The sequence below is a fragment of the Ceratotherium simum genome, chromosome 22 (assembly GCF_057802395.1).
Source record: "Ceratotherium simum simum isolate JZ-2026a chromosome 22, ASM5780239v1, whole genome shotgun sequence".
NCBI lineage: Eukaryota > Metazoa > Chordata > Mammalia > Perissodactyla > Rhinocerotidae > Ceratotherium > Ceratotherium simum.
The window spans coordinates 41,242,155-41,267,550 of record NC_141921.1 but is presented as its reverse complement, the minus strand read 5'-3'; the positions used below and the strand labels follow the sequence as shown (position 1 = coordinate 41,267,550).

Below are 25,396 nucleotides of genomic sequence, written 5' to 3'. Positions count from 1 at the left end.
AGAACTAACTCTGAATGACTAGGAAGAAACCTGTCTCTTTTTGTTTGCTCCTCTTGAACCTGGGAGGGTCAGAGGCTGGGGCTGAGCAGCCCCCTTGGCATCACTAGAACAAGATGTCTGAGAGTGAAGCCAGCCCAGGGGATGTGGAACTGAAGACAGAGAAACAGAACCTGGGTCCTGAACCACGTCCTGGAAACACTGCTTGAACCCCTGGATCTAGCCATACCTGAAAGCAATTATCATTTGGCTTTCCAGTTATGTGAACCAATAAATCGCCCCTTTTGCCTAAGCAAGAATTGTTGTGGGTAGGACCAGTAGTCACTCAGGGAGTCTGCCAGTGTCCCAGGGGGGCCATATGCTGTTCAGGGCACCAGCCCTTGTCTGAAGCTCAGGGTGGTTCCAGGGGAACTCCTGACTGAAAGCCGTAGACAAACAGGCTCCATACTTGCTTTCCTTGCTCCTGGCTGCTGAGGCGTGGGCACGCGATCATGACTCCACCAACTGGATATTCCCCAAGACTTTGACTCAAACGAGTGATGCAGAGAAGCAGGTGGGGGGAATTCTCTTCAGTGGTGGCAGCAGCAGGGACTGTCCAGGGCCAGCAGTGTCGCCCAGGGTCCAGACCGTCCTGGGCAGGATTAGGGGGCTGGGGTCCAGCTGCATCGCTTGGCCTCTGCCCAGTTTTCAAGCCTGGTTTTAGATCTGTGAGGCCACGCTGAGCTCCCAAGGTCCCTTCCAGAAACTCTGCAGGTAGAGTCGGTATCTGTTGCTGGGGGCCTGGACAAAGAAGCTGCCACCCCCTTGTGCCCTCAGAGAGGGGCTGGGGCCTGGGGGGACCTGGGGTAAACACAGGAAGGGAGCCTGGCGGACTCCTGCCGGGTTTGCCACTGGTCTCTCCCTGAGCGGGAACCCTGGGAATTGTTAGGTGTCCCTTGAAGCACTTGGCAGAGTGCTCGGCACATCTTAGGGGCTTGAAAATCGGCGAGGGGGAATGATCTGCCCATGGGCGCTGGGTTTGTGCCCAGCCACGGGGGCCGGAGAGTGTGTGTGTGTGTGTGTGTGTGTGCAGTGCGCATGTGTGTGTGTGCGTGTGTGTATGAGGAAGGGCTGGGCACTGAAGAAGTGGACGCTCTGCTCCCTCCCAGGCCACAGTTAAGAGGGCGGGGCTGACCCCAGCAAGCTCTGAAAGGAGACCTGCCTTGAACACATCTGATCACAGGGGGGCCTCCAGACCCCCGCCTGAGGCCGGCCCACCTTGGGCCACCTGCAAAAGGGAGCGAGCAGCGGGCCAAGGGTGTTGGAATCTGGCAGCGACATGGACACAGATCGGCCAGGAGGAGGCCTGGCTGCATGGCTGGACAGCGATATTGATGACTACTGGCCAGTACTGTACCCTGCACTCTTTACACACCAGGCTTCTCACTCAAGAAGTCACGAAACTCGGGTTAAGTGCAAGGGCTTTGCAGCTAGACTTTGGGGTTCTAATCCCGGCGCTGCCAGTTACTAGGTGTGTCATAAGCCCTGGGCAGAGGATGGCATCTCCTGTAAAGCGTCAGGAGGTTTTACTGATTAAATACCTATGAAGCACTGAGGATCTGTCGTGTAACAAGGACATGACAATGAATTACTTTTATTATTAAATAAATATAACAATGTAAATGTATCAACTTATTACTTGGTATTCATTAATATAAGCACACACGCATCCTTTATTATGTGTATCACTCCCTTGATTTCCAGGAACAACTCAATGGAGGACAGGGCTTGGTCCCACCCTACAGATGAGGAAACTGAGGTTCAGGGAGGTTAAGTGACCTGCTTCAGCCCCCAGAGCCGGGGTTGGGAATCTCAGCCAGATAGGGCTGGCTCCGAAATTCAGCCTCTTCCCTTCCCTTCTCTGCACGCTCCACGGCCCCTGGCTGGACTGGCCGAATCGGCTCCTGCAGGCCGTCAGCTGGCCCTCAGCCAGTGGGGACCCGGCACCGCTGAGAAGGTAGAGGCCAGGCCAGAACCCACCCCCACCCCCCAACGAGAATTCCATGGGGAATCCATGGTGGCGTTTGGGGGATGTTTCGCCTCATCTCGCTCTCAGCACACGAAGGCTGTGGAAGTGAACGTGCCCACAGGCAGCCCAGGCTGGGACTCTGCCCATGGTCCCCAGTGTGACCTCCCCAGGCAGGATCCAGTTACATCCCAGCAGCAGCTAAGGAACAAACACAGCTTGTGTCTTCCTCCAAGTGCTTATTTCCTTTGTCCTGTGAACATTGAAAAATGAAAGGAATGATAAGGATTTGGGGGGGAGGTGGGGAGAGGCCAGAAAATTCTGCAGCGTTGGCCTCACTCACCAAGAGGGCGGCGTGAGGGAGTTTTCAAACCGAGTCCAAAGAAAGAGAAACTTAAGTGGTGACACGGCAGGCCCCAGGGGTCCGAGGCCTCCTTGGTTCCTGGCTCCCGCTGGGGGTTAAGGGCCCAGCCCTCTGGGCAGAGCCTCACATCGGGTTCTGCTGCTGGCCCCTCCGTGGTCAGACCACTAAACCTCTCTGGGCCTCAGACTCCTCCGCTCTTCAATGCCAATAAGGCCGCCTCCCACTGCTCTGGGTTGTGATGAAAAAGAAAGGAGATAATGTGTGTAGACCAGGGGTCCTCGACTGGGGCAAACAGGCTCCCTGGGGACATTTGCAGAAACGTTTTGGTTGTCACAACCAGGAGGGGAAGGCGCTGCTGGCATCCAGGAGTAGAGGCCAGGGAAACTGCCAGACGTTGGGCAGCACACGCGAATTATCCCGACCGAAACGTCGACAGTGCCACAGTGAGAAACAGCAGTGTGGCTCCCCGAATATTTAATAACAGATGCTGACTTTATGATTGAGGGTCCACCTGGAAGTTTAGGGGAAGGGGGATGGGAGAACGGGGTGTGTCGGGAAGAAGGCAGCACATCGATGTTGGCTGCCTCTGACAGAGGTTCTGTCCCTCCGCTTTCGGACAGTGAATATTGACTGAGTGTCATCTGCGCCATGCCACGCTAGGTGCTGAGGAAAGTGGACCTGCCCTGCGCTCGTGGTGTCTGGTCCAGAGCGGGGAGAGAAAGTTGGACGGACCAAGGGAGCAAGTAAATAATTATGGCCCAAATGTCCTTCAAGAGTGAGGATTGGGTAAACAAATCGTAATAGACACGACAAGGGAAGATTACGAAGCCACGAAAAGGAATGAAGGTCTGAGCCCTGCTACGAGTTGGAGGAAGACCCCTAAAACGTGATGTTGAGTGAAAGAAGCCAGACACAAAAGGCCACACCCTGTACGTATGTGCTCGAAGACGTCTGTATGTATGTTCCCAAAGGTGACAGTTGTACCACTCTGCGAACATACTGAGTGTCATTAAATTGTGCACTTTAAATGGGTGAATTGTGTGGAATGTGATTTATATCTCAATAAAGCTGTTAGGTACAAAGATAATAGTAATGGCAGATGGTGAGGCAGATGATGAATGAAATAAGCCAAAGGCTGGATGGAGCAACCCAGGCCCTGGTGGTCAGGCGGATGCCTCAGAGGTGACATCTGAAGCGGAGCTTGCAGGTGGGGCTGGGAGGTGTGTGCAAAGAGCCTGGGGCTCTTGGTGGCTGGTCTGTGTGTGCAGGGCTGGAGAGGGGCCCATGGCCCTGATGGTGCAGATTGGACCTGGCAACCTCAGCGACCTGGCATCTAGGCTTCGGGGCCCTGCAGAAATCTTCTCTCATAGCCGCTTCAACCCAGAGAAGTCGGTGGCCCCCTGGGGCACACAGCCGTGCACTGGCCGGCCAGTCTCTGGGGCAGGCCAACCCACTCTGCTTTCCTGCCAGCTCACTGGGGATGGTGGCTCTTTGAGGTCCCTGCCTCTGAGGAGATCTGTGTGCCACGAGCAGCTTCCCAGCAGGGCAGTGGCCGTCCTGCCGCCCCCAGCAGTGCCTTCGCGGGGGACTTCTGTGTTCATTTTCTTCCCGAGCCTCAGAGAGACCTGGGTGCAAAGGGCCTGCCCAGAGCCAGCGACGGCGGGACATGCCAGAGAAATGTCCCTGTCCCTGATGCAGCACCTCCCTGTTGGGCCCCTTTCTCTGCCCTCCCCAGGGGCCTGGGGCCTCCCCCAGACCCTGCACCCACCACCCATGTTGGGGTCTTCTGAGCCACAGCGTCACCCCACTCCAACCACGAGGGAGCCGGCCAGGCCTCAAAGGACGCTGCTTCACCAGCCAGGCCAAGACGGTGACCCTAAGAGTCCTGAGGGGCAGTCGGATCCTGGCTGGGAGCTGTGGGAGCCCCCAGAAGCACAGTATCCCCTCGAGTCTCCAAAGCCTTCACACTGGACACTCATCCCGGCGCAGGAGGCAGGAGAGCAGGAATGTCTCGTCCACTCTGTAGGGGAGGAGATGTGACGTCACACACAGGAGGCGGCAGAGCCTGTGGCACTCCAGCGTCTGGATTCTTACCCCCAAACACCGAGCCTCCCACCTCTTGGGGAGCCTCCAGGCCTCATGGTGGGCTGGGCGGAGCTGGGCACTCAGGGGTCTGTGGGGTTGCTGGCAGCTGAGGGCCTCATGAGAGCTAAGGGGGGACAGCTGGACCCTGCATGGCTGAGGGGCAGTGGCCCTAGGCCCAGGCTCTGTCCATAGCACGAGGCCCTCAGTTTATGAAGAGAAGCGTGTTAACACATGTCGGTAAATCACATCACAGGGTAACAGCCCTACTCAAAGGGAGCGCAGGGTGACAGGGGTGCCCACAGCTGTCCTAGGCCTGCCTTCTGTGTCGAGGGACATGGTCACCTCCTGGCTTTGCCTGAAGCGAGGGGCGTCTGTTTATGGGTGTTCTCTTCACAAACATAGAACTCTGGGCTCCTGTTAGTGATTCCTGCCCCCCCCCGCCTTTAAAAGGCCCTTCCTGAAAATCAGAGAAGACCCCTCAAAGGGAGAAGTGGTGGGAGTCGGAGAGCCCCCACAGGGGCCCTTAAATGACCCCCTACCCCTCCACCCACCCGCAATTGCTCTCCTCCCTCAGGGCTGCTCAGCATGTGGGTGGCAGGATTTGTTTGCCTGTGACCTGGCTCTTTTCTTCTATCCCCCCATCAGACTGGGACGTTCCCAGGCGCACGGGCTGCCCCATCAGAAGGGCCCTGTGGTCAGCCCAGGAGCTTTCTGTCACCCTGGTCCCTCCCTGCCATCAGTTTGGCCCTAGAAGATGAGAGTTCACTTCTCAAAGCATTCTGGGCCCTGGAGTGGGGCGGTGGCCACAGGACTCAATTCCTGACCACTTTCTGGGCCAGATAGCCTGGTCCCTGGAACCGGGCCAGAGGGGGCTCGGGTCTGGCGCCTCCCTGGGCTTGGTGCCCACCTCTGATCTGGTCCTCTCTGGAGATGGGAGGAGCCCCAGGCCTGGCAACCGGGTCATTTCCCAGGGCCCACAGCTTCCTCACAGGGCTGGCCTGCCCGGGCCTGCTTCTCGGGGGTTCAGGGAGCCGGAGTTCAGTGCTGTCGCTCTCCTTCACTTGGCTGAGCCGAGGGACAGAACTGGCCCTCCACTTTCACTATCAAGGCTCTCCAAGCATGGAGCCATCCCGGGGAGCCACCAGGATGGGCCTTCCTGGGAATCTGCCCAGGGCTTTTTCCCTGGGTTCCTCTGGGAAAAGATCCAGAAAAAGACTGATAGTGTCCCAGCAGAGAGGGAGGGGTGGGGTGGGACCCGGTCCCGCCCAATGGTTAGGAGAAGCCCCTGGGGCTCTGGGAAGCCACGAGGTCCCACCGCAGCCAAGACAGTGGTTCCGTTCCCAGTGGGCCCTGGGGAGGGCTGGCCGGCCTTGTCAATCCCAGAGTCCACTCAGACTCCCGGGATCCTCACTGTGTTCCTGGCCCGCAGGCCAAGTGCAATTTCACGGAGACCCCGGGAGTCACACCCCCTCCAAAAGGTGGGCCTGGAGGCAGGCTGTGAGCACGGAAACCCGCCTGCTGTTCAAGATGGTCAGGAAAGGGGGGCTCAGCAGGCAGGATCCCCACGTCTTCCTCCTCTTCCATCCTGCCCGCCGAGATGTGCCCGTCCCCAACCTATCTCCTGTGAGGGCCAGTGACAGGCCCCTGACCTGTGGTGCCAGGACAGCAGCGGGGCAGGCCGAGCCCAGTGGACCCAGCCATGCTGTGCAGACACGCCAAAGTGGGGTGACAAGTGTGGGCACGGACATTCCAGCCCCGACCTCACCAGGCTGGCCAGGGGGCCAGGAGGACCCCTGTAGCAGCTTTCTCCCCCCACCCCCCACACACTTTGCTGACACATGTCCTCCAGGACCAAAACGAAGGTGACGGGTCCTGGCTTGGCGCCCCCATCGCTGGCCCACAGTAAGCAAAGGCCAGGTTCAAATTCTGGCTCTGGTGCTCACCAGGCCTACAACTTCCCTGCTCTCAGCCCGTTTCCTCTCCTAGGAGATGGTCTTTCTAACACCATCCCCCACAAAGGTCGGTGCCTCTTTGGGGCTCTGCTCAGCGCCCAGTGTGGCCACCACGTCCTGGGCCAGTATCTGTCTGCTTCCCTCCATCCTCTGCCTACATTTTAATTTTTCCTTATGCTCTTATGGACGTCTTCTTCCACGGTGCGGCAGACTGTATTGCAGTTCAAAATTACAGACCACGCCTCCACGGGGACTGTATGCCCAGCTGCATCCATGGCAGGCTTGACCACGTGACCTGCTCTGGCCACTGAAAAGTGAGCAGCAGTGACGTGCGTTGTTTCCAGGCAGAAACTTTCAGAGCCAGTGTGCGGTTGGCCAGGTGTGTCTACCTCTGCCACAGATGACACTGTCCCAGACGGAGGCTCCTCTGTCAGCTGGGGTCCCAGAGTGAGGACGACACAGCAGAGCTGCAGCCACCCTCGAAAAGCAGGGGGCAATTGTAAGACAAGCCTCCGTTGTTGGAAGCCATGGAGACCCGGGGTCGCATCCTACCTGACACACATCATGGCTGTTGGAAGCCTTTCAAGGGGTTCCCGAGAGCTGTTTGTCGGTCTTCAGCTGCTGCTAGGAGCAGTGGAGAATTCCGTGAAATACCGTGAAAATACCGTGCCTCGGGACGTGGCAGCCCCTCACTAGGTGCTCAGTACGTAGTGGATGTCATGGTGACTTGGCATATCTGCACACAGACCAGACTGACAACCGTCGAGCTGATATTCCTCTAATGTGAGCTGTGTGTAGGTGCTGGCTTCATGCAAGTCTCGGGGAAGACCTCCAGTGAATTTGTGGCTTGTGGCCTTCTCATTCATCTTCTGGGACCACTGCCTGCTCCCCTTCCCCACCCTGCTACCACCTGCAAGAGCTGTGTGGACGGAGCGTACTTTGACGAGATTTCCTTGTCTGCCGGTCCTCCCCGCCCAAGGTCAGGTTTCTTAAGCTGAGTGCAGCCGGGGAGAACGGCCAGCAGAGAAACCATGGGCATCTCTCCCCACATCTCCCTGCTGTACTTTCTCCCCATAGACTGAGCCCGTGTCAGTCCCCTCTGCCATTCCAGACCTTTCCCCTCTCCTTTGCTATTTCACTTCTATCCCCTGCAATCACATGTGGCGTGGGGGCCCTAGCACCCTCATAGCACTGGCCTTGCTGTGCTGGCGGTCTTCCGAGTTTTGCCTTCTCAGCAATGTTCCCCTCTCAGCACCCAGCACACGCTAGGTAGACAGTGGGTGCTCAATCAAGACTGGTTCTGCTCTCCTGTGTTGGTGCCTGGTGGCTGGTGGGGCCGTGGCAGGTTAGGGGGCAGCTCTCTGCAGACTGATCCGTGATGGTCAGACCAGGGAAGTGGCGGGAGGCAGGTGCCCCCCACCCACGGCTGTTGGGAGCGGCCTGGCAGAGCCGGCAAGGAGCCGTGTGCCCCCAGGCCTGGGCTCCAGTTTCTCTCCCGATCTCTGCCCTTCTTGCCCACTCCACTCCCGGCAGCTGGGGGCCCCGAGCAGACCAATTCTCTCTCAAAGGATGTTTTTTTAAAAGTTTTTTTGATGAGGAAGATTGTCGCTGAGCTAACATCTGTGCCCATCTTCCTCTATATTGTATGTGGGATGCCACCACAGCATGGCTTGATGAGTGGTGTATAGGTCCGTGCCCAGGATCTGAACCCGTGAACCCCGGGCCGCCGAAGTGGAAAGCGCAAATTAATCACTACGCCACCGGGCCATCCCCAAAGGATGGGTTTTTGTGGTTGAGATTGTTCCCCTCCCCACTGCCCACCAAGGACCAGAGATCAAGGATTTCAACAAAGGAACTCGCAAAAGCCATCTCTCTTTATTTTTCATTCCTGCCGTTCAACCGGTTTGCACAAGCTGAGGATGTGTGGATTTTGGAGGGAAAGGAGGAGCATCTGGGCACAGACCCTCCCGGAAATAGTCTATGCACGCTGCTGAGGCTGGTTAGACTTGAGAAGCAATTTAACAATAAACTCTACAGAATTAGAAATGTACAAAAGTGTCAAGGCGGCTGCTGGCTGGTTTCTTGCCTCCCCATGGGGGTCAGAGTTATGCCCATCAGTCCTGCACAAAGGTCCTGGGGCTGGGAGGGTGGGGTGGTGGGGGCAGCTGGATTCTTCCCCAGACAGGAGCAGTCCTGCTCACCCAGCAGAAGTGTGCCAAGGGACAGGCGCGGGGGTGTGTGCCTGGGTGCCACGGCCCCCTCAGGTTCTGTGGCTTTCGAGCGTCTCTGTGTCCTGCCTTTATGTCCGCCCTTTGAAAGTGTTCATGCAGGTGTAGGTTCCTGAGAATTTGTAGATCTCCTCGAGCGCAGCCTGTGGGAGTATGCTAGGGGCGTGGGGAGGGAGGAAAGAAGATGTTTAGTTGGGGGGACCAGCGGCCAGGTCACAAGACAGCATAGTAGAGAGACGGTTCCCATAGCTCTCCCCCCACTCTCTCCAAGCCACGCACCAGCTCCGCCCCTCCATGGAGGAAGGGCTTTCAGGTAAGTGGATAAACAGCTGTTTACAAGGTAAAGGGTGGGTAGTAGAAACAAACTTTCAAAGACACATTCTTAGTATTTTAGGGCCCATGGGTATCTCAGAGACCAGTTAACGCCAAATGCCATTATTCAACAAATATTTACTGTGAGGCACCGGGTGTCACCTCCTCCACGGAAATGTCCCAGACTCACCCCAGGACTCTCCTTGGGCTCCTCATGGCCCCTGTGCTTCCCCAACAAGCCCTGGTGTCCTCGCTGTTTATTTGTCAAGCCCATGGCTGCCTTTGTGGCAGACATTCCCTCTCTGATCCCGGCCCTTCGCACAGGGCCCGGCATAGAGAAGGCCTCAGTCCATTTGTTGAATCAAATTGAAGGGCCTGGCCCACTCTAGGTGCAAGACGGGAAGGCTCACTTCCAGCTGGAGCTATCTGGAAGGCTTCCTGGGGGTGGTGGCACTAGAGTTGAGCCTGTAAAGATTTCTCCTGGGGAAGGTGAAAAGGGGGCACGGTGCAGGGAATGCGGAGAGAGGTGGCCTCTGCTTCCTGTGGGAAAGTGGTGGGGGATAGAACAGGAAATGTAGGCTGGGGGCGTACTGTGGAGAGCACTGAGATGTTTAGACAAACTTGCTTTTTTCTAGAATGTTCCAAAAGACTTCTAAGAAGCTCCCTAAGGTGGAAGGTGGCAGCCTGGCCTTGGTGAGGACCTGAATCCCTGCTCTGAGGGTCAGGATGGACTGAGGGAGGCTGAGGTGTGGCCCAAATGCCCCCAGGTGCCCCCTGCCCCCCGCCCTCTGCTCTGTCTCTCCAAAGGGCTTTGAGTTTGGAGGAGAAAGGACTGGCTGACGTGCCCCCTCGGTCATGAGGTTTCTGTGCCCACAGCTGGAGTGGCTCCTCAGCTGGGCCACCGAGCTCACTGCAGCGAGAGGGGAGCCTGGTTTCCTGGGCGTTGACTTCTGATGGAGGCACCTGGGTGTTTCGCTTCCTGAAAAGGCCTTCCCGGTCGGCAGGGGTAGGGGGCTGGAGATGGCGGGGTGCCCAGAGGAGCCAGGAGCCCACAGTCACTCGGGGCTCCAGGGCTGAAGCTCTGAGCACTGAGAGGTCCATGAACTGCCTCGGCAGGCTCCTGGAACGGCCCCTTCAGTATGGGACTGGGACGGGAAAGATTTGCTGCCCAAAGTCTGGAAAGTTCTAGGGGAATGTGATGCTGGGCAAGTTCTGGAGGAGGACTGTCTCCTCTATCACACCTCCCTCCATGGGGTGGTCTGCCTGGTACATCCCACCTGACTAGCACTCTGACGTTTCTGCGACTCCAGAGCCTTTGACACTGAGATCCTTGTCTTCCCCATTAGATGAAACTTCCTGAACGCTGGGGCCTAGTCTTAGCCTCTAGAACAGCGGTTCTCAAAGTGTGGTCTGGGAATCCTTGGGGGTACTGGAGATCTCTTCAGGGGTCTGTGAGGTCCAGCTATTTTTATAAGAATACTCTTCTCATTATAAAAATTTGCCTTTTTCACTCTCATTCTCTCACAAGTATACAGCCGAGTTTTCCAGAGGCTACAGGACATGTGACATCACAACAGATAAAAATCAGAAGCAGATATGAGAATCCAGTTGTCTTCAATTAAGCCAGAAAATAAGAGCTTTGCAAATACGTAAAATGCCATTCTTCTCACTACGTTTATTTTTATTTTTGGAAAATATACTTACGTTTCATAAAAATATCATATTTACATTAACATGGAATGGCTTTGTTATTGCTATTTATAAATGAATAAATAAATATTTTAAATCCAAACAAATGTATAAACCTTGTAAAACTGTTCTCAGTTTTAATTTCTAATACAGTAAATAGTGACAGATACCACTCATAAACAAAAGGTTTTTGGGTTCCTCAATAATTTTTTTTTTTTTTTTTTTTTTGCTGAGGAAGATTCACCCTGAGCTAACATCTGTGCCAGTCTTCCTCTATTTTGTATGTGGGTCGCTGCCACAGCATGGCTTGGTGAGTGGTGTAGGTCCATGCCCGGGATCCAAACCCGGGCCACTAAAGTGGAGCATGCCAAACTTAACCACTAAGCCACGGGGCTGGCCCCTGGGTTCCTCAATAATTTTTAAGACTCTAAAAGGGTCTTGAGACCAAGTTGGAGAACCGCTGCTCCGTAGTAAGGATGGTAAATCCATGGCACACAGGCCCTCACTTCTCATTTCCACGCCCACGGCAGACATGACTAATCGATCACATGTGTACCTTCTCCTGCCTGAGGCCTCTTCCCCCCAGGGTCTGCTGGGAGAAGGGGAAATGGTGAGCACAGGCCTGACCCAGAGCTCTCCCCCAACCCCATACCTCTTCAAGATAATGAGGGCGTGCATCGTCCATGGGAGCAGGAGGAGGGCCTGATTGAGCTGCACAGCTTCCACCGTCCTCCGGGCCACCGTCTCTGGCTTCAGTGGGGGGAAGAGGTTGGGGAACCTGAGGGCAGGAAGAGACGATGTGGGTTTCTCCTAGAGAAGCCGGGGCGTCTGCTGAAGGCCTCTGCGGCTGACGGGTCTGGGTCAGCCCGTTGGCTTCTCCTGTCTGGGAGACCTGAGACCGGTTTGGAATACTCTCCCCGCCTCCCCTGCCTCCCCCAGAAGTGTGGGGAGTCCCTCACTCCCTTGTCCTCCCAGTGTCTCCCCTTGGGTACTGAGGACTTTGAGCCCACCCACCGGGGCCCCTTCTCCAGAGCACTCCCGAGGGCTCCTTTAGATCACGTCACTGCCCGGCTCTAACCCTCCCTGGGCCCCCAGCGCCGCTGCCCCCGCTTCCTCCCGGCCCTGCCTACCACCGGACCCCCCTCTTCCCTTCCCACTCTGCTCCAGAAGTCCTGGCCAATCTTGCTGCTCCTGTCACTTCAGCTCTTTCCCATCCCAGGGCCTTTTACCAGCTGGCCCATGAGCCTGGCTCCCTCCTCCGCCCGTCCACTCAGAGTGGCCTCTGACTCGTCCTCCTGCTGATTTCTGCCTTAACCGCATCTAGGATGGCCCTGCCTGTTGGCTGGTTTGCTTATGAATGGCCTGTCTCCCCATCAGACTGGGAGCTCCCCCAGGGCAGAGGTCTGGTTGGTCTTCCTCCCTGTTGTATACCCTGTGTGCAGTGCCCAGCACACAGTAGGTGCTCAATAAATGCTTGCTGAGTGGATGAACACTGAATGACTTGCCGTTCCCCCACTGTGTCCTGCGCGTCCTGCCTGGAGGCAGGGGCTCCGCCGGGGATGCCCTTCTCTGCCCAGCTTGCTGGTTCACTCCCTCATTCACTGATTCATTCCGCACTTACAGAGTGCTTTCCACGGGGTTCATAAAGGAACGCATGATTGAATACGCAAACATCAGGGCCTTCTCAGGCCTATTCACAGGCATCTGACCCGAGATCCTAGAGTGATAAGTGCCAGGCCTGGGCTAAGTGCTCAACAGGAATCATTCACCCCAATTCACAGAGAGGGAGACTGAGGCTCCGGGGAGCTGGTGGGGGACTAGGGATTCAAACCCGGGCTGCACGAGCCCCAGGCCAATGCTCCGTCCCCGCCCTGGCTTGCTGCTTGTCCCGCTCCTCCTGGGCCTGTAGGTGCAGGGCTGCCGCTGCTGGCTGTGACCTCAATCCCACAAAGGGCTTGTGAGCTGTTCTGGCACCAGGAGGATTACAGGTGATGAGTCACCTGGGTCTGTGTCACCCTAAGCAAAGCGCAGCTCTTGGGCTCCTGGCGCAGGCGTGGTTGGGGTCAAGAGTCCTGTGCTTCCTTTGCTATCAGGATGTGCGGCTGAGATGCCCACAGCCCTACAGTCTGCAAGGGCCAGCCTCTGGGGTCCTGCAGAGACGAACGTGTCCAGGCAGCTCACTGATATTGGAACCCTGTAGACATGGCGGACAGTCTGGTTCTCCAGCCCCCATCTGGCCAGTCCTGCTGCTTGGGGGAAGGGAAGACAGGATGGACAGACCACGCTCCGTGGGTTCAGGGGGACCTTTCCGGGCAAGAACCCTGCAGGAGAACCTGACAGAGAATGCCTCGCGCTCGTCTGCTGTGGGCCTTTCTCCTCTCCCTCCACGGTGGGGGGGTTGGGTAAATGGGAAGCTGGCAGAGCTATTCGCTCCCACGGAGGCAGCACGAACTCCTGGAAAGAGTATGCTCAGCCAATTTCCCTCTGTGTGGTCCTGGGCAGGTTACTTCACTTCTCTGAGCCTCAGTTTCCTGTCTGTAAAATGGGGATAAGAGATCTCTCACAGGGTTGCCGCGGGCCAAACGCGGAAGCGTTTGCAAAGTGTCTGGTGTAACTGGATCAATGAATCGCAATTTACAAACACCACCACCCACCTAGAGGGCCACTTTTGCCGGAAAACCCATCAATTTTGTCCTAAACATCTGTCTCCCACCCTCAACCCTGGGAAGCTGCTGAGTGTGGTTGGGAAGGAAGCCAAGGCTTTTCTCCTTCTTTTCGCCTTTCAGGAAACGGGAGTTGGTTAAGCATCAGTCATCCTTTTACTACTCTTCCCCCAAGCCCTGGGGCTCACCTGCACAACCACAGGTAACTAACCTTCCCCGAGCGCATACTACTCGCCAGGCAGGCTAGCTGATTCACACAGGAGCTCAGCTAACTCGTGAAGCAGGGGGTGTTATCAGTCCCTTCTTACAGATGAGGAAACCGAGGCACAGAAAAGCTAAGTGACTTGCCCAAGGTCCCGCAGAGCAGGGATGTGGCCCCAGGCAGTTTGGGCCCATACTCTGAACCACTGTGGAAACATGACATGGGGGAAACCTTTCATTTCCTTCTGAAAGTGGTGGCAAGGAAACTACGCCAGAAGGTGAAGTAGACACACGAGCGCTGGTCTGTGAATGTCCCGACCACTTCTGCACTCAGGGTGCCCAATTAAAACCTCAGATTACCACTGCTGCACTTTCAACCAATATGCATGTATTGAGCACCTCCTGTATGCCCAGATGAGAAGAAACCAAACCAAGACGTTATGGGAGAAAAAAACCAACATGGAACATTCATAGTCATTAGCCCAGCCTCCTCTAAATTCAGAATCTATGATAATTTGCATCCAAGTCCAGTGGAAATACATACTTCTGTGATAAACTGAAGATATGGTCTGCTAGGAAGATTAATAACACATGCGTTTATGAAGATGTTTATCGTTAGTAAAAATAATAAGAGCAGCAGTTGGTTACTGAGCATCTAGAATGCCCGGGGCTCTGCACTAGATACGTTACATGTGTTATTTCTAATTCTCCCAATAATCCTACGAGGTAAATATTATTTCCACTGTTTTACAGACAAGCAAAGTACAGCTCAGAGAGGTAACAAAACTGGCTCAAGATTTCACAACCAAACAGGTGTGGTTCAAAACCAGGTGTTTTTGATTCTTGACCACCAAAACCACACTCATCCCTCTCAATAATAAGTAGGGTGTATCGAGAGATTCCCACATGGCACGCACCATGCTGAAGGCGTTCCCAACCGTCTCACTGAATTCTCGCCATGCCCCTTCCACGTCATCCTCACTTTCGCAAGAAGCTGATACATATCATTTAGAAGGCAAATTTAATATTACATGCTGCATTGCAAAAAACAAGGAAATGGTTTTCGGATAATTCCTCATTTTCATTTAGCTATAACCTTATGCCTTTTCACAAGTGCGTATCATTACAGCACCATTTATGGGGCACTGGCTGTGTAGCACATACGGTGTTCCACGTCGGATCCCATTTTATCCTTATCACAGACCCCTAGGTGTAGACATTCTCACCATCCCATTTTACAGATTAGCAGTGGAGAGCGAAGTAGGATGTAACGGGACCCAAGGTCACAAGGTACATTGTAGGTACAGGTGAGTGGGCCCCTCGGGTGCCTGGCGCCAAAGCAGAATCTCTAAACCAGTGGTCCCCGTTCCCGTTGACCTAACTGGCCTGGAGGAGGGGTGGCTGGGCTTCAGTATTTCTTTAAAATGAGCTATAATTTGCATACAATAAAAGGCATAAATCTTAAGTGTATAGCTTGATTAATTTTACTTATGTACCGACCACCCAGATCAAGAAGAGAGAATATTTCTAAAAGCCTAGAAAGGTCCGTCTAGCTCCCTCCCAGGTGATATCCCTAGCCTTCCAGGGTGGCTACTGTTCTGATTTCTCTCATCATGGCCAAGTTTTGCTTGTTCTAGAACTGCACACAAACGGAATGTGCTCTTTTGTCTCTCGCTTCTTTCACTCAGTGTAATGCTGTGAGATTATCCATGTAGCTCACGTATCGACACTCTGTTCTCTTTGGATAGTTGGGTAGTAAGTATTCCACTGCATGCACGTGGCATGGGTACTTTGTAAAAGCCCCCTGACCCGAGAAGCAGGACCCTTAAGCACTACAGTGTCCCACTGCCTTGCAGATGGAGAATCAGGTACGAGACCCCAAAGCCAAAGATGAAGGGCTGCTGGGTTATTTTTAAGTTTTAGCTCTCTGTGCATAACAAGCCTGTCCCCTGGTCCAGTCTGCTGGTGGGACCCGCTCACTGACCTGACCCTCATGCCCTGGAACATCTCGGTGCTGGTGTGGAAGGGCAGCACGGTGGTGGCGCTGACGCCCGGACAGTCCAGCAGGCCCAGCGTCAGGCTCTCCATGAAGGCGAAGGCCGAGGCTTTGGACGTGCAGTAGTCGATGGCGCCGGGGATGGCGGACAGCGCCAGCACGGAGTTGAGACACACGATGTGGCCGTTCTGCAGCTCCAGCATGCGCGGCAAGAAGGCCTTGGTGGTCTGGGGGCGGGCGGGCGGCGAGGTCAGCGTGGAACGGCTGCAGCTTCCCCCCGCCCCTCCACCCCTCTCTCAGGGAGGACAGAGCCCCCCGGACACAGGCACTACTCCTGTGACTGAGCCCTCCCGGGACGGGAGGGGGCCGAGGGCTGCCTGCTCCCGGGCACCGAGCTCCACATCCCAGAAAGGCTGGATGTCTTCTAGGGCCGGTCATCCCTCGTGTCCGGCCGCCTTGTCCTCGGACGTCCCCCTGACCCACGCCCAAGCCCTAGTGAGCCTCTCCCACTTCCCTTATGGCACCCGGGCTCCCTAGGGGAAGGAACACGTCATTGTCATGCCCAGAGCTGGCTCTGGCCCAGGACAGCCCTTACCCAGAATTGGCCCAGGGTGTTGATGTGCTGGGACTTGAGGAGGGCGTCATCGTCGCTATCCATCAGGCTCTTCCCGTGGACCACAGCGGCGTTGTTCACCAGGATGGTGATGTCGCCCACCTGCGGGTGCGAGGGAGCCGCAGGGCCGTTAGGGCCGCCAGCCCCAGTGGCCTGAACCTTTAGGGGCGAGACCTGGCCCCACCACCACCGGCCGTGCGGCCTCAGGCAGCCATATCGCCTCTCTGAGCATCAGTCTTGATGTGTAAGATGGAGCTAATAACCGCACCAGGGTTGTTCTGAGCATTAGAAATAATTTATGGCAGATAATATACCTGGCACAGAGCACATTTATAATAAATGAGGTTATTATTACATAAAAATAGCTAACATTTACCATGTGCCAGACACTCCACAGGGTGGTGTTTGCTCTCTTGGAGCTCATTGATACACTCAGTCTAAATAGATGGCTGGAGTCAGGAGAAGGATTTTCCCGGCAGGCAATGGGACATGTGCCCCCCACCAGGGTCTGCGATGGAAACTCATAAGGTCTAAACTTCCAAAGGGGACAACAGGTGATGATTCTTGTTATGTAATCAACCCACATCTTAATCCCTGTCTCCTGCAACACAGACACGCAGGCACACGCAAAAACTAGGCCAGCTACGCAGGAGAGTCCCCAGAGGCACCCCAGAAACAGCCATTCTGCCATAAGCGACGCTCTCTCCCAGGCCACGTGAGGATGTTCTCTTTGGCTGGCATCCCCCTGTGTCCGGCCGAGCCGAGGACAGACCCTCCCAGGTTACTCACCTTCTCCCGGACAGCTTTGGCCGTCTGGTACACCTCCTCCCGGTTGCCCACGTCACAGATGAAGTAGTGGCACTCGGTGCCCATCTGCCGAATCTCCTCTGTTGTCTCCTTCAGGCATTTCTCAGTCCGGCCCCAAAGAACAATCTAGAAGGAGAGAATAACAGCACTGAACAGGTGGTCATTAAGCAAGCCATCGTGAATGCCATCAGAAATTCAGCATTTAAAGTAATTGGCCCAAGGGCTGGCCTCCTTGCTTCCACCCAGAGTACACAGAGCAAATTAACAATGTGATTTTTTTAAAGGGATATAGCCTAGTCTGAAGTGACCCAATAGTTTCTGAGCCCATTTATGACCAATCTATTGATGTGTTATTTGCAAGTCTTTCCTATATATTCCTTCCAGCAGGACGCCTCCTGCCAGCTCAATTCCAGTTGTCTACATGGTAGATAGAAGCAATAGCGGAGCTCTTTCTGTACGATGTTCCAGAATGCTCTCAGTTGGGAACAAGCTGGCCTTCTCACTAGTTGGGTCTAGAGCCAGGCTTATGGGCACCAGCCGTTGGAAGGCACTGGGAGGTTGCGGCTGTGAGGTGCGCACAGATGCAGCGGAGCCTTCCACCTAGCTGGGAGGGAGCGCGGGACGAGAGGCTCCCTCTGGAAGGAAACACTGCCTCGACCCCGCAGGTAATAAACGCGGGACTCATTACACCAGGAGGTGACCCCAGCAGGACCAAGACGTGGATTCTTAAAGGGGTTGGACACATTTATGAACCGCTGGCCATGAAAGGCTCAGAAGAGAAGCCTGGCTCATTCTCAACCTTGACCTACACAAGAATGACACACCTCCCCACGACGTGTTGTTGGGTCCAGTGAGGCCCCTGTTGGTAAAAGGGTCAATGACTGGGGGGACAAGAACCCTAACTGAGACTCAGCTTAATCAGCACAGAGGGAGAAAGGCCTGGGCTGGAGAGGATCAGACGAAGGAAGAGATAAAGCCTCCTTGGGGATTAGGCTAATGGGTTTCTATTTTTGTTCCTTCTCTTTCTTTTCAAAATTATCAGTGAAACTCCACCTTTAAAAATAAAACCCGGGCCGGCCCGGCAGCACAGTGGTTAAGTGCGCGCTCTCCGCTGCGGCGGCCCGGGGTTCGCAGGTTCGGATCCCGGGCGCGCACTGCTGCACCGCTTGGCAAGCCATGCTGTGGCGGTGTCCCGTATAAAGTGGAGGAAGATGGGCACGGATGTTAGCCCAGGGCCAGTCTTCCTCAGCAAAAAAGGGGAGGATTGGCATCGGATGTTAGCTCAGGGCTAGTCCTCCTCACAAAAACAAAACAAAACAAAACAAAACCAACACAGAAACCCCAATGTGAGAAACCAGTAGAAGGAATAAATTGCATGTCCTACTCTGTAGTTTCTTCCTCTCTGAGAACAGAAAGCCTGTGTTGGGAAGACGAGCACTTCCAGGGGAGAGTACAGATAGAGCTCCAATCACACCAGACCTGAACCCAACTGATTCCTGTCTTTTGCTTTGTGACATGGTACAGAGGAAAGTCACACAGATAAGCAGCTGTTGGTGGTAGCAGTTTATCGACTGTTTACCTTGAAATATCAGAACTTTCACTTCAGTAGAAAGGGCTCCAAATGGGTGTAGCTGGCAGGACACACACACGTGCTGGTGGTCCCCAACGGATCTGATTTTTTTACTAGAGTTTTTTAAACTTTTGAAATATTTTTTAAAAGAAAATAAAAGTGTTTTCTCAACCCCTGAAACATCTCTGGGAAAGCCCAGTTCAAAACCCCACCCAGTTCAACCACTTTATTTATTTTGATTGAAGTCTTGAAATACAGGAAGGGTTTTACAAGGCAGGATTCCATCAGTGGCTCTCCATGACCACAAAAGTCCATCAAGGGCAAACAGACTGCCATTAGACAGGCTCCAAGGGACACTGCCTTGTCTGTTGAACTAAAAACAGACTTAGACTGTGTTCCTCCAGGAGATGCTGGGAGATTCACTTCATGGAGGAGAAAAGACACAAACATCTGTTCTAAGATGGCAATTTGGTGTGGGCGTCCTCCATTCCGCAAGACCCCACCCTTGCCTGGTAGTCATTGTCACCCTAGTTTCCTGCCATCCTCCCTTGTCACCCCATCTGTCTGTCTACCCCTCCTTCCTCCTAACCATCCATCCACCCATCCACCCACCCAATCTTTCTTTCCTTCTTCCTCTCATCCTTCCATCCATCCATCTATCCATCCATCCATCCACCCCCCCTTTCCTCCTTCTACCCAGCCCACCCCACCATGCAACCATCCATCTAATTTCTGAGTATGTCAGCCTAAGGTGAAGGTAATCCTTGGCCTCCTTTCTCTTGCTCTCGTCCCAGCCCAACCACATCCCACCTCCAGCTCATATGGGGAACACAACCCCAGGGCTTGCACAGTCCCCTAGGGTCTTGCTGAGGCAGAGAGAGGTACCTTTGGGGACTCTGAGAACTTCTGGACAAGTCGACAGAAAGGGGAAGCTTAAAGCCAGGGGGCTTGTTGGAAGGTGCAGGGGTCTGGACGCCTGGAAGCACAAGTGATCACCTTAGAGGGTCTGCAGCAGTGGCCCAGATGGGGTGCCCTTCATTCTGGGAACCCTGGGTTGCTTCTCAGCACCAATAGGTGTGCATGGGGTTCCAGTGGAAGGGCACCAAGGGCCAAGGGGTTCCTGGTCCAGATAACTGTTCTGCCCCCCCCCCCCCCCAGTTCTCAGGTGGGGTGAAGAGGGCAGGATCTAAAACCACCCACCCCACCCCGGTCTGCCCAGGAAACCGGCAGTCAGGGAACCAGGGAGGCCAGCACTGTCTACACGGCTGGAGGGACGCCCTGGAGAGGGAAACGGGCTGGGGTGAGGGAGGTGAAATGAAGGCTGTGCCCCATCATTTTCCATGGGCAGGGGATACACCCAGGTGGCACCCTGAGGTTCGGCCATTTCCCTTTGGGGGTCTGTTGGGGATGCCCCTTGTGGGCTGGGGGCTGGCCCCCTCATGCTCTGTGCTCAGAGCCCCCACCTCTCCCTGGGCACAGTGACAAGTCTGCTTTCTGCCCTCCTCACCCCAACCCCACTGGGCTGGGAACCCCCTGAGGGCCTCGGTTAGGGCTTGTTCATTATCATATCCCAGTGCTCAGCAGGGTATGTGCTGTTTGTTGAGTGAATGAATGCAAGTTCAGGATCACAGATGGGATGGTGTGGGAGGTAGTTACACGGCCTCTCTAAGGCTGAGACCATCCCGTCATCCTTGACTGAGCCATTTAAGGTCCCAGAACGTTCAATACAGACCTACTTGGACCAAGAGTCAGTGAGACCTGGGAAAGCGCTGAGAGCCTCAAAACCACCCTGGGGCTGAGCTGTGAGGTGGGGAGCCAGGTCTGAGGCTAGGACCCTGGAAGCAGGGCACGGGGTTAGTCTCAAAGGAAAATGAGGCTCAGGCTGGTGTGTGTGCCTCGCTGTGTGTCTCTCTGTGAGCATGTGCATGTGTGAGTGTGAGTGTGTGTGTGCACGGGCCCACAGCCTTTCGCGCTGCTGCACCTTTCCTCAGGCCCTTGGTGGATGCTCAGAGTCCCCGGGGAGCCAGGCTGGGCGTGGTCTGTCTTAGGACCCAGGTGCGTCTCCATGGTGACGAGGTGGCCGGGGCTGGTCCACTGGGATGGGCAGTGAGGGAGACAGCTGCGCAGAGGGAGCGTTCAGAGCTGCTCAGCCGCTGTCCTTCCTGGCTCCTCCTCCTCCAGTCCCCTGCCCGACCCCTCTGGGGACCCAGAGTCACTGCCCAGGAAACTGGCAGGTACAGCCCAGCAGGCCTGCCCAGACGGCTCCTGCCCAGACTCACCTGGGCTTGACCTGGGACGGCCGACAGGACACAAGTCCCACCCGGTGCCAGAATGAGGGAGAGGACTGGCGGGCTGGAGGCAGGGGTGTGAGGGGAGGGCGGGGTAGGAGCCCGGGGAGGGGGCAGATTTATGGGCCCTGAGAACCCAGGACAGCTCGTCTTAATTAACTGCCAGGACAGGGAGCAGCTGGGGAGGGTCAGCGGCTGGGATTTACTCCTAAGCCGGGTTTATAAACAGGGGCTCAGGGGGGCTCACGCGCCGGCCCCCTCCGCTGGGGGAGACGGTTAGCTTCTGTCCTTTGAGCCCCGTGACCGGCGAGGGGGAGGGAAGGGGAGAAAGACCTCTGGCCTCCAGGGCCGCAGCCCACCCCGGCCAGGGGTCCCCCCCTCCCCCCCCCGGAGCACAGGCACGGGCTCCCGCCTTCCCTCCCTCAGATCCGCCCTCGCGCAGCCGGCGAGCCCGGGCCCCACGCGGCCCCCAAAGCCGGAGGCCAGTGTCACCCACTCTCTATACCCAGGAGACTGTGGCCCAGGGGAGCCGAGTAACTGGCCCAAAGTCACACTCCGTGGAGGGGAGCAGGATTTGAACCCAGAGCCTTTCTCCTCCACAGAGGCCCCCCCGAACCCCACGGGGGACACTCCGAGCTTTGAGAACCCTGCTCCCCAGTCCCTTCTCCTGCTTCGTCTCCTCCACGGCCACGACGGCCCCATCCACCTGCTCCCCAGGACCGCACGCAGGGCCTGCTGTGGGGATCCAACAGACAACCAAACAGACATGGCCCCTGCCTCCGGGAGCCCACGTTCCAGCGGGGGAGACAGCCAAGGAATGAGAACACAGCCGGACACAAATTACGGTGAGTGGGATAAAGAAAAAACGGGGGAACCTCAATTAAATTGGGGGATTTATGAGGTCGCTACATTACGCCCATTGTATAGATAAGGAAACTGCAGCTCAGAGAGGCTAAGTAACCTGTCTGAGGTCACACAGCAACTGAATGGCAGAGCTGGGATTTGAACCAAGGTTTTTCACCACCATTCACTCTTCCAGTAGGAAAAAAGCCATTTCCTCTCTTCCTGGGGTCTTGTGGGCTTAGGCACACAGGAGCTGGCACCCACTGAGTGTTTAGTGTGTGTTCTCTGTTATTATTTCCCATGGAGAGGAAGGGCTGAGAAAATCCCGGCACAGCCCCTTGATACACCCTCTCCTGGGGCCATTAGAATGACGAGCGACCATGACAGGAAAAAATGCTCTGGGGTCTAATGTTCAGAACAAAAGGGTGCAGCGTTATCCGTATAGGGTAATCTCCACCTAAAAACCTAACAGGTCCATGGAAGTCACTGGGCTACACGGGAACAGGGGTGGTCTCGGGGTGGGATCATGACTGACTGTCGCGTGCTTCTTTATGCTTGTCTGTACAGGCAGAACTGTCTCTAAAGGACAAGCACCATTATTTACGATCATAAAACAGGCGGAATAGGGGCTGGCCCCGTGGCTTAGCGGTTAAGTGCGCGTGCTCCGCTACTGGCGGCCCGGGGTTCCGATCCCGGGCGCGCACCGACGCACCGCTTCTCCGGCCATGCTGAGGCCGCGTCCCACATACAGCAACTAGAAGGATGTGCAACTATGACGTACAACTATCTACTGGGGCTTTGGGGGAAAAATAAACAAAAAAAAATTAAAAAAAATAATAAAGTTAATTATATATAAAAAAAAAGAGCTGCGTGAACTTGGAAAACCCACTTATGCTCTCTGTAAATGAAGGATATTAAAGTACCCACTTTGAAGGGCGGCTGGGGGGATGAAGAAACGACACGATGAATGCAAGCTACTGTTATCATTACTATTATTATTATTAACCCAGGAACAGAAATAGATGCCCCCTTGCTTGCAGAAGATCCCACTGTCCCCCACAAAACTGGAGTCATCAGGGTGACGACGGCTGAAGACCCCAACTGGGGCTCCTCTGCCCTGCCTCTAGACCAGCCTTGACGGGGCAGATCGCAGAATCTTAGGAGCTCTCCATTCCTATCCTTCCACCCGACTCAGGACACTCCTCTGTCCAGCCCCGGCCCAGGAAGGTGGAGACCAGTGCCAACGCTGTCCCGCTGCGCAGCGGGCTGCAGGTCACCCAGGAGGAGGGTTTCTTGGCAGGAGAGGTTCTCACACTGAGCTCTGGGGAACCCTGGGGTTCTAGTGGGGAGGCTCGGGGGCTGCAGAGGGCTGGGTCCTGGTAGACAGAGTCCCAGGCACCCCCCAGGTCATCCCAGTGGCACCTTTATTAGGCTTCTATAACAGTTATTTCTACAAAGATTCTGTTGCTAAAAAAAAATAATAAAGTTTGAATGCTCTCGCTCTCACGGCCCTTTCCAGGACAGGTTTTTTTTCTGGGAATGAAACTGTTGGATGCTCCTGTCACTCACTGGGGGTGCTGGCCTGTCACCCCATACACCCCAACAAGCCCACTAGCCCTTCTCCAAAGACAACTCTTCAAAATCGACGGCAGTCATCAGGTACCGCCTCGAGACATTTCCAGACTCTAATCTTCCCACCTTTCCTCCAGGGAGCCCTGTTTCCAGACTCCACACGTCCCTGTCCCCACCCTGCCCTTTGTGCAGCCTCAGGTTCATTACCTGTGCCCACCACTGACCTGTGACCCCAGCGGGTCAGAGGTGACAAAGCCACTGAGCCTCTCTGTTAGGGACTTAGGCTAGAGCGTGTCTTCCCTGCCTCTTCTGGCTGCCGAGCTGCCCGAGCGACCAGCAGGACTTCCCCACACAGCCGTGCACAGTAGGCTCACACTGGCTTCGTGCCCTGCTTGGGCCTGCCGAGAATGTTCCGGCTCCCGCCAGCTCAGCTGTTGGAGGGGATTGTTATGAAGCTCCTCAAATTAGATCAGCCAGCGGTGTCCTCCTCCCACAGTCCCTGACCGCAGCCTGGAGCTGGGCAGTGACTTCCCCTTGGCTGACGTCCAGCCTGGACCCGGCCGCTGGGAGTCACAGGGATGACCACGTGCGCGCGCTACCTGCCCGTGCCATGCTGGGCACCCGCTGCAGTCTCCCACCCGGTCCTCTGACGGCACCGGGAGGGAGGTATTGCGCCCATTTTGTACACAAGAAAACTGAGGCACGGCACGGCTATGCGGTGCACCCAAAGTTACTCAGTCGGTGGGCGGCAGAGCTGGGCCTCCACCCTGCTTGGTCTGATGCCCAATCCTGCACCCCCGGCCACTGTACTTCACCTCCAGGAGCAAAGTGACCCTGAAGAAGGACATATCCATTCATTGCACTCTCTCGAGCACATGCCACACGACAAAGACTGGACAGCGAGGCATCCACTCCTAGAGAAGGAAGGATAGACGCTCATGGTCTGTCTTTTTTTTTTTTTTTTTTTTTTAAAGATTTTATTTATTTATTTTTCCCCCAAAGCCCCAGTACATAGTTGTCTGTCATAGCTGCACATCCTTCTAGTTGCTGTATGTGGGACGCGGCCTCAGCATGGCTGGAGGAGTGGTGCCTCGGTGCGCACCCGGGATCCGAACCCGGGCCGCCGGCAGCGGAGCGCACGCACTTAACCGCTAAGCCACGGGGCCGGCCCGCTCATGGTCTTGCTGACCACGTTTTTGCTGAGTGGGTGACAGTGACGATCCTCACCCCACTGTGAGGACACTGGGAGCCTTCAGAGGCTGTGGTGGGAGAACTGATGAGGACAGGAGCTGCTCTCCTGAGCACGGGTCAGCACGGTGCCCAGGGCTGGGGTGGGGGGCTGCCAGGAGCATCCTCGGTTCCCCAAGTGGGCACTCACCATCGCCAGAGCTAACGTGTCCTGGGCTCTCCCGGTGTGCTGGGCCCTGCAGATCTAGTCCTCATGACGGCCCCGGGGTGTGTAATGGCTGGACTTGTGTCCCCAAGAACCTATGTCCAAGTTCTAACCCTTGATACCCGTAACTGTGACCTTATTTGGAAAAAGGGTCTTCGCAGATGTGATTAATTAAGGATCTTGAGACGCAATCACCCTGGATTAGGGTGGGCCCTAAATCCACTGACAGGTGTCCCTATAAGAGACAAGAGAGACACACAGAGAAGAGCAGAAGTCATGTGAAGATGGAGGCAGAGACTCGAGCGATGCTGCCACAAGCCAAGGGGCACCAGGACCACCAGGAGCTGGAAAAGGCTGGGAAGGATTTTCCCCTAGAGCCTCCGGAGGGAGTGTGGCCCTGCCGCCACCTTGATTTTGGACTTCCAGCCTCCAGAATGGGGACAGAATAAATTTCTGTTGTTCTGAGCCACCGAGTTCGTGGTCATCGGTCGTGGCAGCCGCAGGATCTAATACAGGTGGGTTCCCTTATCCTCACTATGGATGCGGCACAGAGAGGCCTGGCCCAGGGGCCCCAAGGCAAGTAAGCAATGGAACCCATGACCTCCTCCACTGCGCTGCTCGGCGTTGGAAGGTGCCCAGCTCTTTTTTCCCCATGAAGACTCTTACTGTCTCACATTAATTGTTTCCTCTCATCCTACGCCCAACCCATTCAGTCCAACCTCTGAAATCCAGAAGCTGATCATTTCTTGCCTCCTCCATGGCGGCCACTCTGGGCTCAGCCCCCATCACCCCCGACTTGGACCACAGCAATGGCCCAG

General features: G+C 55.5%; 1 protein-coding gene across 1 annotated transcript in view; it reads right to left on the bottom strand.

The window, feature by feature from the left end:
* Positions 1-8,259: 8,259 nt before the first annotated feature.
* The window catches only part of DHRS3 (dehydrogenase/reductase 3), a 39,184-nt gene continuing 22,047 nt past the window's right edge, over positions 8,260-25,396 (bottom strand). The window contains exons 2-6 of the mRNA XM_004425600.3: positions 16,895-17,038; positions 16,088-16,207; positions 15,481-15,719; positions 11,285-11,410; positions 8,260-8,787 (exon numbers count right to left, since the gene is read on the bottom strand). Coding sequence (XP_004425657.1) covers positions 8,703-8,787; positions 11,285-11,410; positions 15,481-15,719; positions 16,088-16,207; positions 16,895-17,038 — 714 coding nt within the window. The 3' untranslated portion in view covers positions 8,260-8,702. The remainder of the gene's footprint in view (positions 8,788-11,284; positions 11,411-15,480; positions 15,720-16,087; positions 16,208-16,894; positions 17,039-25,396) is intronic.